At 39.3% G+C, this 16150-nt stretch overlaps 1 protein-coding gene across 1 annotated transcript; it reads right to left on the bottom strand.

Moving 5' to 3' along the window:
* On the bottom strand, positions 1–11556 carry cusr (Copper-only SOD repeat protein). Its single transcript, XM_061830748.1, has 10 exons — positions 11489–11556; positions 8089–10174; positions 7486–7585; positions 6681–6749; positions 4236–4328; positions 4004–4136; positions 3198–3312; positions 2422–2546; positions 2069–2152; positions 1–797 (listed from the first exon to the last, which is right to left on the bottom strand). The coding sequence occupies exons 1-10, from the start codon at positions 11526–11528 to the stop codon at positions 715–717; spliced, it is 2928 nt and encodes a 975-aa protein (XP_061686732.1). The 5' UTR covers positions 11529–11556; the 3' UTR covers positions 1–714.
* Between the last annotated feature and the right edge of the window lie 4594 nt (positions 11557–16150).

Raw genomic sequence — 16150 nt, 5'->3', positions numbered from 1 at the left:
ATTACAGTGAAAACTATACAAATAATGATACAATTGGGAAGAGACAAATGAAGTCACAATAAACAGTTTCCCATGGTGAAAATGACATCCAAACATAGATAAATACCTCATTGGCTGCAGCTGTAAAAAAGGAAATTCAAGTGTTCTTTAATCAGGAATTATGTTCAAAGATCAGATTAAAAAAAATGCTCCTGATACGTCTAGAACCCTTTCGCAAACCATAATTGCCATTTAGAGGTTATTATATCGCAATTTTACAGCAGTTTAATCGATAAAGCTACCTCACAATATTTCTGCATTCTGAATCGAGTCTCCTTGGGCTATCATCGGCTGTAAAGCAACAAATTGCAGACCTGCCGTTCGCAAAAGCACACACACACACACTTGTGTGCGTGCGTATGTGTGTGTGTGTGTGTGTACACAGATTTACAGAAAAATGCATATTGCATACATTAAGGCAGGAGTCTGAAGAATATTAAAACAAATACCAGCCGATACTGTAATAGTGCAAATGACATTGGAAATTCAGGTTAGATACTTTAGAGCTTTGTCAAATAAGTATAAGTATCGGATAAGTATGTTGGTAATACATAACTTGTACATGTCAGATGACCACGTCATGCGGTGGTGCACTTCATTCCATGAACACATTCAATCTAGGATTTAAGGAGCAAATGATCCCTTTTGTGCCAATGGCAGTGGGTGTGAAAAAACTCAAGTTGTAAAAGGAAGTAGACCACATGCAACAAACAAGATGACGAGGATTTTTGTGGGTGCCAGCAGTCCACCTCCACTTCCTGGAAACATCAGATCAGCTTTTTCAGAAATAGGATTCAACTTTTTCCCCCCCAAAATCACCACAAATCTAAACTATTATTATCATCAATTCATTTCTTCTTTCTTATTCTTTCAATAACACTGATCATCAGTAGGATCAGATGGAGCCCATCACACTACAGACTATTATTACCCATCCATCCAACCATCCATCCATACTGCTTATTCTTATAAAGTTTATGAGAGTGCTGGTGCTTGTGTCGGCTAACTCTAGGCAAGAGGCAGGGCACACCCGGTCGCCACCTACTCGTAGGGTTGCCATAGCCAACCAGTCACATTCACATCAATGGAGAATTTGGTCTTCAATTAACCTACCATGCATGTTTGGAATGTGGGAGAAAAATGTAGCACCCGGAGAAAACTCATGCTGACATCGGGAGGTCATGCAAAGTCCACACAGGCGAGGCTGGATTCCAACCCGGGTCCTCAGAATTGTGAAGTAGATGTGTTAACCAGTCTTCTGACGACACTTGGAGTTGACACTCGCCTGTGTGGACTTTGCATGTTCTCCCCATCCAAGTAGTCCCACAACTCAAAAACATGCGCGGGATGTTCATTCCAGAATAATTGCCAGTGGGTCTGAATGTGAGTGCAAAGTCTTGTTTGTCTACATATGTGCCCTACGATGACTGTCGACCAATTCAGGATGAACTGCCAAGAAGAAATTGGGATTGATTCCAGCACGCCCGCAATCTTATTGTGGATAAACAGTACATAAAATGGATGGATGTATGGACAAACATGACCTGCTAAACAAAATACCTGATTATCTGGCTTTATAGCAAGTCATCACAATGATAATATGAAGAATTTTCTCTCCTCCCTCATTCTTCGACCTGTACATTTTCAAAATTACAAAGGAAACCAGTCTGCATCATCAAGGACTTGTCACACCCATTTCATCATTCCTTTCAGTTCCTCCCCTCAGGCACCTCTTACCATGTACCACTCGCAAAAAAAAAAGAAAAGTGACAAGAACTTTTCATGTCCACAGGAGTGTCTTCTAAATTTATTAATTTAGTATTTGTAGTGTGTATGCATTGTGTATTGTGTTGTCTGAAAGAATTTTCTGGGAGATTGTGACAATGTTTTTGGAGTTTGATTAATAGAGTTTGTTTGGTTAAGTTGAGAGATGTGTTTACCCAAACCATTTTGGACAGCCATTTCATTACTGAACATCAACACTGAATCTTTAAATAATTTAATAATAATTTCAATAAACCACACTTACTAGGGTTGCATTCATCTGACTCTCTGAACCTCCCCATCTCCTCACTGGTTCTGACAGAGCTCAGAAGTTCTGGACTGACATCACCTTAGAGGAAAAGACAATGTTGAGTCACACATAGATGTTCCTTACTGATGCATTATAACTCATCAGATGTAATCCCATGGAGAAAGCTATCATTAGTTATGTTCAGCATTAGAGCGGCAGTATAGGACTTTTTGAGAATTAGAATGCAAATAAACTTGGTACTTTGTGTGAGATTTTTGTTCTAAGGAAGAACTGTATTTTCAAACATTGATCAAGAACCTACTTTTTTCATGTGTTTTTGTTTTATCATGTGAAGCATAGCAGCATACCTGATACCATGAAGCTTACTCGTTGGCACTGGCCTTCAACTACAGATGTGGGAGAGGAGCCCAAGATGGTTACTCTTGCTGTTTCTATATCCAGGACGTTTGCAACAAGACTGCGGAAGTTATATCTGGGGAAAAAAAAGGAAAAGAACAAAAAAAGAATTAATGACAGTCACCCTTTCATTACTAAAAATAATGTTTGTTTACGGCAACAGCGGCACATGAACACTTGACAATCTGTTTAGGGTTAGGGTTAGGGTCATTCAATTTAAACACAGATAATATCCTACTATAATATTTAAAAAAAGAACATGAAAAGTTCATCAAAGAGTATATAGCATGCGAATCAGGCAGATCTGTCGCATAAGTGAAAATTATATTTTTAATTTTTTATTAAAAGTATAGTATATGTTGGCAGCACGGTGGGTCAGCTGATAAAGCATTGGCCTCACAGTTCTGAAGTCCCGGGTTTGATCACGTCTGTGTGGAGTTTGCATGTTCTCCCTGTGCCTGCATGGGTTTTCTCAGGTTTCCTCCCACATCCCAAAAACATGCAACATTAATTGGACACTATAAATTGCCCCATCGGCGTGATTGTGAGTGTGGCTGTTTGTCTCTATATGACATGCGATTGGCTGACAACCAGTTCAGGGTGTACTCCGCCTCCTGCCCGTTGACAGCTGGGATAGGCTCCAGCACTCCCCACGACCCTTGTGAGGATAAGTGGCAAAGAAAATTGATGGATGGTCGGATGGATAAAAGTATGTTTTTAAACTCACCTGTTGAAGTCCGTTACCATGGGGAAAGTCTGATCTGCTGAGGGAGATTCAGCAACAATGTCAGCACTTGCAATGAAGTCCTCACCATCCATCAGTACCAAAGATCTGTTGACAACTGTGAAAACAAGCAAACAGAAACACATTTTGTGAAGTAGAATGAGAAACATTTTCTCGCTAAACATTTTGAGGTTTATCCACTTCATATCTAAGTCATTTACCGACTTGGATGGATTTTTGGTTTATCAGGTGCAAGGACAGATCTTTCTCATAAGGAATGGCTTTAACAAGGTGAATAAATAACAGAGTTTGGGTCTGTATTTTGCTAAAGTGTTCTTATTAAACATAATAGATGTATACTGGATAAACTATTTCTTGGTTTGTCGGTGGCATGGCAGTTGAGTCTATCTTTATCCAGCAATCGTGAGTCTAAAACCCGCAAATGTATTTAATGTGTGTGTAAAAGCAGGCTTGAGTTGGACAACAAAGCGACATGAGCATGGTGAAAATGGTTATGTGATGTGACCTGTTCCTATTTCCATTTGTCATTTCTTGCAAAGACACTATTGCCATGTCAACACAGAACAGTTTTTTTCCCCTTTGGAGTGACTAGTAAGATTCATCCATCCAGTCCCTGAACAGCATATCCTCACAAGGGTCATAGATGCTGCTGGTGCCTATCTTAGCTGACTTGGAGAGAGTGGCAGTCCTAATTTTATTGGCTCTGTTTTTTCTGCTCTGTGTTCCCATTTTGCATATTGAACAAGTTCCCAGTAATGGTAAGTGCCACAATGGTGTTTGTCGTCAACCTGTGTGATCTCCAGAAAGCTGAATGATGCTGTCAGTGTAGAGCTGTCTCTCCTCTAGGCTGACTGGGCCATGTCTTCCAGACAACTCCCCAACCACACAGCTCAGCGGGTTGTCAAGAGAGCAGCTAGAACTCTAAAAATAGAGAAAAAAATATTTCACTGTTACTATTAATTGGAGATTAGTCATCATAATTGATGCTTCTCATGCAACTCAAGCTTGCCTGAGTCTTACCATCAATGTCATGTTGAAAGGATTATAGATGTCCAGGAAATTGTTACCAGCACCGATAAGGTTACTTGATATGAACAGTGAAGCCTCTGTGAGCTGGAAAGATATGTTAAAACGTAAAGCAAACATTAGTTAGTATGCTGCGTTTTTTTTCTGATTCCCGTGAAATGACACACCCTCACAGTTATGAATGCATGCTTCTTTCACTGAGGATTTTGTAGTTCAAACAACTTTCATTCTTAAGGCGGAACATCAGTCCTTGTTATTTACTGTAATTGCATATAGGTATGTTGGCCAATCCTTACTCAGTAATTCATTTTTGCTGTTGTATTATCTCCTGATTACATTGCACGTTAGCTTTCTCTCTGATGTATGCTTTCTGTCCAGTCATTCGGTCATTAAGCATTTCACTTTTTTGAACAATCAGATTTTCAAATGTACTATAGTCAGTCGTACTTCTTTGTGAATGAGGTCCCTGAAAAAAAATATATCCACTTGACGGATAACTGGACTATAACTCTCCTGGTGAGGAAATACACACATTCATTTCCTTAAATGCCCTCCTGAAAGCTAAAGTCATGTGACACAAACTGCCACCATTTGATAAGAGTCACAGCCCCTCCCTTCCAGAAACCCAGAAAAAAACTGCTCAAATACCACCCCATAAAAGCATTAACAAATAAACAATAATAAAATAATACATAAAAGGAATATTTTTCCTTCAGGTTCAGTTTTATCTTCACTTATAATATACCATCATTCCTATTTACACAGACCTGCAAAAATAATTGGAAATCCTGTAGTGGTCACACCAATCCAGTAATTCTGTGTCACCACCGTCAACCTACACAGATTCACACCAACACCTTTCCAGTTTTAGAACTACAGGAAAGTGTGTTCCAATGAATTTGTTGATACAACACGCTATCTATTTTGAATCAGCAGTTCCAGAAAGAAATGCACCTGTTTTGATTTGGTAAGCTATGCAAACATCATTCTTGGTGTGGCAGACTAATCTCTTATTATTCACACCTGCAGGTATGTAGGTCACCGATAACTCTAATACTTTCATTTCTACCAAATGTTGTCTTGTATCATAAAGCTCAAAACGAATGGGGCCCAAAGGAATGCTGAAAACTAAACCCCAACGACCCACTTATTAGCTCCGGATTAGGTGACCATAAAGCAAACTGTGGCTTGGTAATTATTCATGACCAAAACAATGTGAGTCCATGATTGTCAAAAAGAGGTCGATGACAGTTTAAGAAATGAGAAGCAATGTTACGGAGGCGGGTGTGAAAAAAAGTTAAAGTTGGAAAAGCCGGTTGAGCTTTTTTGAGTAACAAGGTAATAACAGATATTTTTATTTAATTAACTGACACTTTTTAAAAATAACCAAGATCAAATCAGTTTATCCCTGGAAACTGATGATTTTGACAGTTGGCCTTTTCCAACACAGTCCTTTGTGGGGAATCCCATTGAGTTTCACAAAACAATGAAAAGCGAGGATGTTTTTTTAAATTTTTTTTTATTTTTGGATCTCCTCACAGTTCAGCAAGCACATCTATGGAAGAAGAATTTGGCATAAAATGACCACTGCATTTTCCCCACTGCTCCTCATGTCTACCATGATTATTATTAGCAATTTTATCTACATATTTTTTTTTAGTAAAATAACAATTCCCACATTTCGAGATTTTTGTTGAGAGTTCTGAGGCATGAATGTCATATTTGGAGCCATTCCAAGATCTATTTCTTGACCCACAAATATACGCTGATGATTCAGTCAGTGAATGTATCGTCCGCCTATTTTTCTGGTCACAGTGATTAATTGAATCACTGTATGATGCACTGAGCCCTGAATAAGATACTTGAGTTGAAAAAAAAAAGACAGTAAAATGTCAAAGTATCAGTACAAATTCCACACAAGAACTGAAGTCAAGGTAAGTAAGCATTGAGTCTTAAATGTACTCTCGTCTCTTGTTCGTTGTTGTTCTTTGTTCTCTGTTCTGAATGTCATACCAGGGCAGCACCGACTGCCAGAGAAAAATTCCTTGTGTGTTTTTACACACTTGGGCCATAAAGCTGATACTGATTCTACACATAAAAGTAAAAACAAAGTTTTGCTACTAATTATAAATTGTAAAATACCCTTTTTGATCATTTGGCAACAATCATAATGTGTAATGCTGCAGTGCACCTGTTTTTTTAATTGTTCGTAACCTACTTGTTTACCTCAGAGGATAGCTCAGGTATGTTGTATGTCATGTATTTTTAAGACATCTGACAATACAGTTATTTGAACTTGAACTTGTTCATGGCAGAGCCAAATGTTTAATGTGGTTAAAACCATTCTTTTTCACTTACAAACTTTGTCTTCTTGTGACTGGTTCTCATACTATGGTGAGTGTAACAAACAAAACGTCTGCACAAATATGCAATGCTTACATTTAAAGATCGTAGATTCACTTCCAGGGTGGTATCACCGCTACTTCCATCAGGAAAACTTTGCTGGAACTGAAAGAGGTCAACCAGGGAAGGATAATTGCTTTAAATTCATCGCTTACTTAGGAAAGCATTTCAACATGCCACCCCCCCCCCCATTCTGTGCTGGGCATGGTTTAACAAGCTAGCCAAAGCAGAATGAATCCTGGATTGAAAAAGATAGTTTAAATCATTTTATCTTCTCCAAGGTATCACATTACATGCAATGCTACTAAATTGTCAGCTCTTTTCTATCAATGTTGTAGGGCTCAGTATGGTGCCACTGGAAGATGGCTGACAGACACAGCTGTTCTCTTTCTGAGCTTCATAGTTCACAGGGCATGAAGGTTCTTCTTCCAGCAGAAGGATGGTAAGGTAAACTATGATCGTTCTCCTTTACCTCCCCTGTGCACCCTACTGTACCACAGGCATAATAAATTCAGTGTCATGTTTTTGTGGCAGCTTGCCTGATGTTAAATTAGTACATCTAAAGAGGACTGAATTTTATATATTTTCACTGCTCAACAGGAGCTCCTAATGGGGTGAGTCTACTGTATGCTATGCATGTAGTCAAGGATATAAAAAGGCCACCATTTCTGATCATTTGCACTGAGAATATTTTTTTTTAAATAGCCCCAAGTTAGCTGGGATAGGCTCCAGAACTCCCGTGACTCTTGTAAGTATTAGCGGCTTGGAAAAAAGACATAGACATGAAAGTTGTCAGTTAAACCAGTCAGACAAGAGGTAGTTGAAGATGTGCAATGCTTACCAATCTGATTGTCCCATTCACAGAGCCATTAAACACCGCGTTGGCAAGTGTCCATTGTCCATCTGTATTTCTGTCAGCAGTTATGTCAGCACATTGCAATCTGTCAAAAGGTGCACGTACATGCATATAAATCATTGAGAATGTCCAGGGTCTTTCCACGCATAATCTTTTTTGATGAACCTTCACTGAATGTAGATTATGAATTATATTTTAAAAAAAGTGTGATCTGTTACAGTACAATAAAGTACATGTCATTCAACACCTCTGACTGCCTTCAAAAGATCAGATCTATTTCTCTCCCAGTAGGTTTGCCTATGGGGCAAATTTATAGTAATTGCCTCCTCCCCACAACTTGTACAAAAGCCAGAATGCTGTCAAAAGAAAAAAAAAAGAAAAAAGGATTTTATGGTGGCTATTATATTAATATAATGTATGCATAAAACTCAGGCATGGTAGAAAAACATCTCCTGTTACTTCCGATTGTAGTTGTAATGCCTCCTGTTCAATTTCTATTTTGGGAGCACCGTTTTAGCTTGCCCCACCCTTTATTGACTATGGTGGTTTTGGCCCTTTAATGGATACACATTAATACATTGTTCTCACCTTGAACCATTGGTGTAGTGGATCACCACAGATCTTCCCACGATGCTGTGAGGCCCTGACAATGGTAGATTGCTGTCTACATACATCTGCTGTGATTCGCTGAGGCCAGTCAGCAGCCCAAATTTTCCACTAATATCACCTATCTCATACTGGTCAACAGTACCATTTCCAGGCGGAGGGGACTGTGTTATGTTGACGGACAGCGGGTTGTAGTGTCCCATAATGTTTGCAGCTGAGCATGGTTCTGTACTGTTTGGTTTGATGGGCAAAACATGAACATGGTAGCCACCAGCCATGGCATTCAGGTTGGACAAGGACACAGATACATTTGTGGGGCCATTTGGGATAGACTGGGAGAACTGAATTTGTCCAGTTAACATGCCAGGGCCAAAAAAAGATCCCAGACTTGCTCTGGGTACATGCACCATAGTAATATTTGCACATGCAATCCTAGGCCCTCCTCTGTCTGCTTCATGTATGACCACAGAGCGATCAATAATGCCTGACTCTTGTAACCAGGAAGTGACATCAGTAAAGAAACTTTTGGCTTCCACTCCTCCTACTGTGGCGCTAAGGTTGAGAAGACTGTGTTTACTGGCAAAGTCTCCAGCTTCACAGGCTACTGGAGTAAGTGGGCTACAGTGGAGATCATAGCTGCTGTCTTCTGTGTCGATATTGAAAGGGTTCCAATGGCCTCCTGTTGTGCTGCACCTTGTCTCATCATCATCCCTCTCAGAACTGATGGGGTACACGTGGATATGCCAGTTATGGTTTATGGTTGAGGCCATTGTGGGGTTTCCATATGACAAATCCACAAAGGTTGATACGTCAGATAAGGGGTGGTCCTTCAGCTGGGTGAACCACATTTCACCAACCAATGGGCTCCTAAACCTGGCTCTGGCAACAATTACTTCACCAGGATAGCCAATGCTGGCGCAGACATACCTGGCACCATCGTCTGTTAGATGAATCACAATGGACCGACCAACAATGCTGTTCCGTCCGAAAAGAGGGAGGTTGAAGTCTTCAAATGTCATAGTCACTTCGTTTCGGCCGGCAAGAGACATATGTTTAGAACTGAGGTCTCCGACCTCATATAGGTCGTGTGTTGATCCAGGTCCAGAGGGGTATGTTGGGGCACTTGTGTCGACACCAAATGGATTCCAGTGGCCACCCAGATTGTCGTTGGAACATAGATTTGCGATAGAAGACCTGCCTGTAGGAACGGGAAAATTGTGGACATGAAAAGTTGCTACCCTGCTCTGCAAGTTACTCAGGTTGAGCTTCAACTCTGTCCGATCAAAAGGGGAAGCCTGGCGGAAGCTGATGTATCCATTTATCCCTCTCATATCAAATAAAGCACTCACTTGTTTCTCTGGCACATTATAAATCTGAGCACATATGAAGGTTGAACCTGGGCGAAGGATAAGAAAGGATGTGCTGCTCTCGTAGTTAGTTATGTCCAGGCGAGATTTCTCTGGTTGCAAAGGAGTTCCAATCCTGATGACACTTAGATTTGTTAAAGATGAGACATCTAAACTCCCAAGAAGAACGTTGCAGCTTCCGGCCGAGCTTGCTGAGCCAAAGAGTGTCATGCTGGTCGAGGATGCATTGACTTGACCGATTGTCACAAGATCTATCAGGAGCCGTAAGTTGCTCAGTCCAGCGTTATGGCGGATATAAACATTACCTGCTATCTCACCAGTGAATCTGGCCTGATTTGTCATGACTGTTTGACCTCGACTTACAACGGTACATACAAGAGTGTTGTTACAGGTCTGCAGAGTGAGCGAGAGGTCATCTAGGTTTGAGCGCTGTTCAAACAGGCTTGATACATTGACGTTGCCACTTGATGTGGGATCGGCAGTGAACGTGAAAACACTAGAGCCAATGTTTGCCACAGAACATGGATCATCAAAATGGCCGTACATGACAGGAAACTCAGTGAGGGAAAAGTTTAAGGTACCACACGATCCGGCACCAGAAACATTGACTGTTGCTGTCTGGGATGTAGCATTAAATTGGACCTGACCCATGACTCCACCCATGTTGAATGGTGCCAGAAACTGAAGACAGGAGATGGAACCTAAAAAACAGAAACACATGCAAAAATGATTTTATAGTGGGATCTATTTGACTTAATTTATGATATCTGAACAAAGACATCATACATACCCTTGTTAACAACTTAACTGGAAATGATACTGGACATTTAGTACATTTATTACAGCACTGTTATATTAGTACAGATGATACTAATTAAAAGAAATTTTAATATTCTTTTATAAAGACTAGCAGATTTTTCTCTTGTAGTACTCCATCTGAAATATTTCTTAGACTGAAAGTGAAAATATGAGTCATGCAGGCGTTTCTTCTTTGGATAATTAATGCTAGTAATGAGGTACACTGTAAATTTGATTGAATTTCATTCCATACTGTATATGTGTGATCGTTTGACTTACAGGTTTTGCAGGTTTATCATATTATACATATACTGTATTCTTCCTCTCACAGTTTAACAATCAGAATTTTTTTGGGGCGTTTGAGATAAATTGTATGGATGGACTGGATGACGTCTCTGTCATCATATTATCTTCAAATACTATATATATGCACATGCACTGTGCAAAGACTTGGGCAGTAGCACCATTAAATTTACTGTTTTGTGCTGCCAAAACAAATGGCCTTTTTTACTTTAATATACAGTTTGGAATTTTGGAAAATAATTTTGCTCATCAGATGGGTCTAATTGGGATGAATCCTATTCCAAGTGAGAGACGGAGCTTTAAATGTTGCACTGGAACACAAGCAGTAATATACGCATGATTGTAAAATAACAAAATACATTCCCAAATTAAATATCGCATCTTTGAACAATACTTTCAGTTACAATGTCAAATTTTAATTTAATGTCCCCAAATCTGTACAGTAACTGTCTTCAGTAAAATGGACAAAGTTGAGAATATCAGTGGGGACAAGTAGTTAATAAAACTTTATGAACATTTTCAGTATTGACTTAAATTTATAATTTCTGCTTAGCTGTGCGTGTCTGGAATATAAGATACTTAAAAAAAATTTTTTTTACACACATTACACAAAATAATTTGTTAACTCATCTTAAAAACATTTTTTTGATACAGTTGACATAAAAATGAAGACTGGAGTACGAAAGCTACCATATCTTAATGAGAATCTTAGGGTTTTAGTTCAAAGAGGGAAGCCGTTTTGGCTCATGTGCAGCATCCGCTTGGGAAAGTAAAACGACCCATAAACCAATTAGTCAACCAATTAACGGTTACATGATATGGGACTAAAGATAGTATACCTGTTGTAATATTCTGGAAAAGCTACTCTAAACTTTACACTGCTGAACACTTACAATAATGAGAAATAGACTCACCAATGAAGCTCATCAGTAGGGGAAGTATAAGAAGGCACATTGTGGCAGATGGACTAAAGACAAATGTAAAGAAATATATTTTGGTGTGAAGTGTGTGTGCATAAGTGTGTTGTCTAAAATTGAGTCCTGTGTGACTGGTTTGCAGAATTGTGCGAGTTCTCTTGTACTTCAATAATTCTGCCATCTGTCTGTGTCAGCATGTGATTGGCTATCAGGAATGCTTCTGCTGTATTCGTCAGGAGAGGGGAGGAAGGATTATAATGTCACCAGTAAGGATCGAGGTTATATTTCCAATGCATTAGTCAAATAAAAGAAAACTTTTAACATTTGAAAATGCTCAAAAAGTTAATGTAAAACATAAAAATGGCACAAAGGAAAGAATAACCACCTCCCCCTAAAAAAAAAAATCTGCCTGGCCATCCTTTGGTGGTTTTGCTGTTATGCTTCAAGAAAGTGGAATTATTTCAGAAATATATAAAAGCTACAATTCAAATGTGTGGCTCTGTTTTACATTAAAAATGCCAACTTCTGCCTCATGAGCGCAGGTACAGGAAAAAAAAGGCAAATCTTTTGTTAAATACTGCAGGTGTGGAGTTAATAGCCCTTTGAGGGTATTTTTTCTTCTTCACTTCCTCCTCTGAACTAACTCGTCATGTGTCCTTGTGACCAGGCTGAGGAAAGAAAATTATGGAAAAGTCAAAATAGTAACATGTACTAAGAATAGACTCCGATTTAGACTGTGGTTGGCCATACAGTTAATAACTTACACATCCTAGAGTGCATGTGAAGTGGATTAGATCCTTCATTTGCCTTGTTTGGATCACTGATTGCTGCAGAGGCTACAATTGTGACGTTACTATTTTTGTCTCTGCAGGAAGGACAGTGGAGATTTGCTGCTTTCATTTTGGTTAACACTTGAAAATATGCACTGCAACACCAAATTATGAGGGTGAAGTATGCAGAGATGTAACGGTGGTGTCAGTTGGATCTACCTTTCTGAGTTAAATATTTTGACTCAAACTTGTGCTCTTTTCTTCGTGAAGGGCTCAGTATCCCCTGCAGCCTTGTCCCACAGTCCAAAAATTGTCTTATTAGCTGAAGAAGTGAACGTGATCGTGACTGGTTGGCCGAGATAGCTTTCTGCTTTCCCATAACTGAGAAAAGGATCAGCAATACATAAAGTAAATGGGTGATGTATCAGACATGGTAAAATTGAGTTCATTCATATGCCTGAAAAAGAGTGGGTGATGATACCTGGGTGGAGTCCTAATTTTATGGCGCTCGGGAGGGGTTAAGGGCACACGTACTGCAATTATACAATCATGTAATTAAAATCTTTTGGTTGTTTAAGTCAAAGAAACATTTGAAAGCCTGGGTGGACCAAAGTCAACTGAAACGAAACAATAGAGATGACACACATCCCTCAGGCCTCTTGAAATAGAAACTGGATGAATAACTAATTCAAGACAATAATCTTACCAAGAACATGCTATTTAAAGTGTTTCGATTATATGATGTTTTCGATGTAATTTCATTAGGTAGCTTTAACGCGAGATACCTATTTAGTGTATCCCAGTTGGATGTTCTTTTCAAATAAATCTTCTCTTTTGTTCCTTTTGAATTGTTTACTTTGAAAAAATGCTTGTTTGTTTGGTGCAAACATTTTTTTCTTGCAATAGTGACAGCTATTTTATTTTCACTGTTCATCCATCCACAAATTCATCAGTTAGCCGGTCACTCCGTCCATACCGGGGAGATCCCAAGGCGTTTCCAGGCCAGCTGTACTGGCTTGTCCTCGGGGTCTCCTCACAGTGGGATGTGCCCGGAAGACCTCACAAGGTAAGTAAGCAAGGAATTGACATCCTAAGCAGATGCACAAGCCAACTTATGTGATTTGTCTCGATGCTCTACTCTGAGCCCTTCCTGGATGATCTAGTTTCTCGCCCTATCTCTCAACTCATTTCAGCCTCTTGTATCTGCGATTTTTTTCTTTCGGTCACAATCGACAGCCTGTGACCAGAGATGAGGGTAGGAACGTAGATCGACCTGTAAATTGACAGCTTCACCTTTTGGCTCAGGTCCATCTTCACCACAATAAAGCGATACAGAGTCCGCATCACTGCGGGTGCTCCTCTCCAAAACACCCGAACACACAGTAGAGCTTAGCAGGGAGAATGGGAAGCCTGATCCTGCTGTAAATTTCTTATATAGATTTTTTTTTTTAATGTTTGAACATGAAATCATTTTCATTGAGGAAATGATAAATACCACTTCTGAGAGGTTTTATCCCATTTTACAAAATAAAACATCAGTTTTGGAATGGAGGTTCATTCGATTTTTTTTTTTTTTTAATGTGTGGGCCTACAGTAGGCTACTAACTCACTTTTGGTTTTAGTTTGACATGCAGTAGTGAAATCCCTCCTGTCCTCTAGAGGGCGCCAGTCCAGCATATTTGATTGCGTCATGCTCTCAAGCGTTGACGGCACTCCAAAAGTACAGTGTACTCCATGCACTTTATTGTACACATTAATCGCCTACATACTGCCCGTAGGGATACAAGTCGCACAGCCTTTATATGGTTGTTATGGTGGAATAGTAAGCGTGAGTAATGCATTATAAACAAAGCGCCTCAATTACGTGTTTGACGCGAAGGGAAGGATTGATTTGAAAGTTGCGTGGGCATTTCCATGGAATGGGACGGAACCCACGTCCTGTCATATCTGCATGCCTGACTTCTACTTCAGCAACTTTGATGTCAAACGAGATCATGCGACATTTACATCTCTCCGTTATGATACGCTGGGACAAATGACAGGTATTAGCGCCAACGTCAATGGGGACGGTCATTTTATGATGATGTGCGTCAACTGTGTGTGGGTGTGTGTGACAGTAATTACATTGTTATGACTGAATGACCCTGCAGTGAATTATATCACAATTTGCACAGGTTCTCGGCAGTGTTTGAACTAGCAGCTTTGCAACCTAAAAAAAGTCTTACGAGGAGACGTATCTAGATATTGTTTTTCAAAAAAGGTGTTCCTGGAAAGTCACAACCCTTCACTTTGACCACATTTAAAGTTTGTATTTATTTACTTTCATTACAGAACTACTAACTTAGTGAGGATAAAATGTGAATCTGTGAAACCATTGTCTCCAGTTATCTCTGCGAGAGTAGCACTTTTTAATATCATGCCACTGAGTAACACATCAATGTTGATTAATGATATCATCGAAACCTATGATCTGGATTTTTTTTTTTTTTATTAAATGAAACACGGGTAACAGAAAGCAGTTGTAATAGCATTTTAAATGAGGCAACATCAGCTAATTTTAATTATTAAGTCATTATTACAGTGTAAAGAAAGTATACTGGCCTGTGAAAAAGAGTAACTTGTCCTGAGTGACTGAACGGGAGTTACAGGGTGGTTTTAGTTCTTTTGGCTCTTTTGAATTTGTTTTTTTTTTTCGTTGTCGTTGTTGTTTGTTTTTTGGTTTTTTTTTATTCAAATGTGACCCAAATGTTATCATTTTAATAATTTATAGACCTCCAAGATCCAAAAATGTATGAAGTTTTTTTTTTTTCAGAACTGCTGTCAGTTATTTGTACTGAGTACAGCTATTTTGTCATAATGGGGGACATTAACATGCATGTTGACAATAAAATGGAAAAAAAAAACATCAAAAAAATTTTGCTGCCATACAGATTTGACCTCTCCGAACATATTAAGAGTGTAACTCAGACTCAAAGTTACATCTTAGACCCGGTCATCTCAAAGGATGTTGTAATTCTATCAATTGACATTAAAGTGGGACTTTCATGAAATGGATGGTTTTTGGTATATTATTAATGAAAAACCCACAGCCAATATGGTCCCATGTGTTTTTTCACCACAAAACATGATTTTGACGTATACAGCTTTTTGTAACTATGCTATGAAAATCCTCTCGAGGGATTTGTTTTCGAGAAGAAGGAGGAAGTGACGTAAAGGACAGCGGCACCCCACGGGTGCAGAGGACGAGAGCTTCATGGGTTCCAAATAACAGGTAGGTGTGTATACAGCTATGAAAAAAAATAATAGTTTGGGGTGGGCCACGTAATCGGTCTCCATCATAACGTAACAAAAGATCCGCGTATGAAATGAGTCGATGTGCGCGGTTTGGCTAAGGGTTAGGGTTAGGCTAACCCATCAGAGCACAGACATGAATGCAGTTAAACGTTTCTTAAGGGAAATGAAAATAGCTGTGGAGTGATGCTTGAGGAACTCCAGAGGTGCTGCAAAGAGAACTGGGTGAAACTGCCCAAAGATAATTGTGCCAAGAATGTGGCATATTGTTCAAAAAGACTTGAGGCAGGGGTTGCTGCCAAAGGTGCAACGAAAAAGCGGTGCGTGGAGGCTGTGAAGTTTATTTACAAGTGGTTTTCATAGTTAATTAGAGAAACAAAAATCACATTGTCATGGGGTGTCGTCTGTAGAAGTTTGAAAAAAGCCGAATTTGCATGTGCTTGCAATGTGGGAAAATGCCAGAGAAAATGCAAACTCAACCCAGGAAAGTCAGAGCTGTAATTTGTTCTGTAATGCTCAGAAATGTGAGGCAGTTGTCTGTGTTGAATAAAATAATAAAAATATTAATTAAATATTATATATATAATATTGATCCCTT

This window comes from Syngnathoides biaculeatus, chromosome 9 (assembly GCF_019802595.1).
Source record: "Syngnathoides biaculeatus isolate LvHL_M chromosome 9, ASM1980259v1, whole genome shotgun sequence".
NCBI lineage: Eukaryota > Metazoa > Chordata > Actinopteri > Syngnathiformes > Syngnathidae > Syngnathoides > Syngnathoides biaculeatus.
Note: the sequence above shows the minus strand (reverse complement) of the source record. Positions and strands in the feature narration are given on the sequence as shown.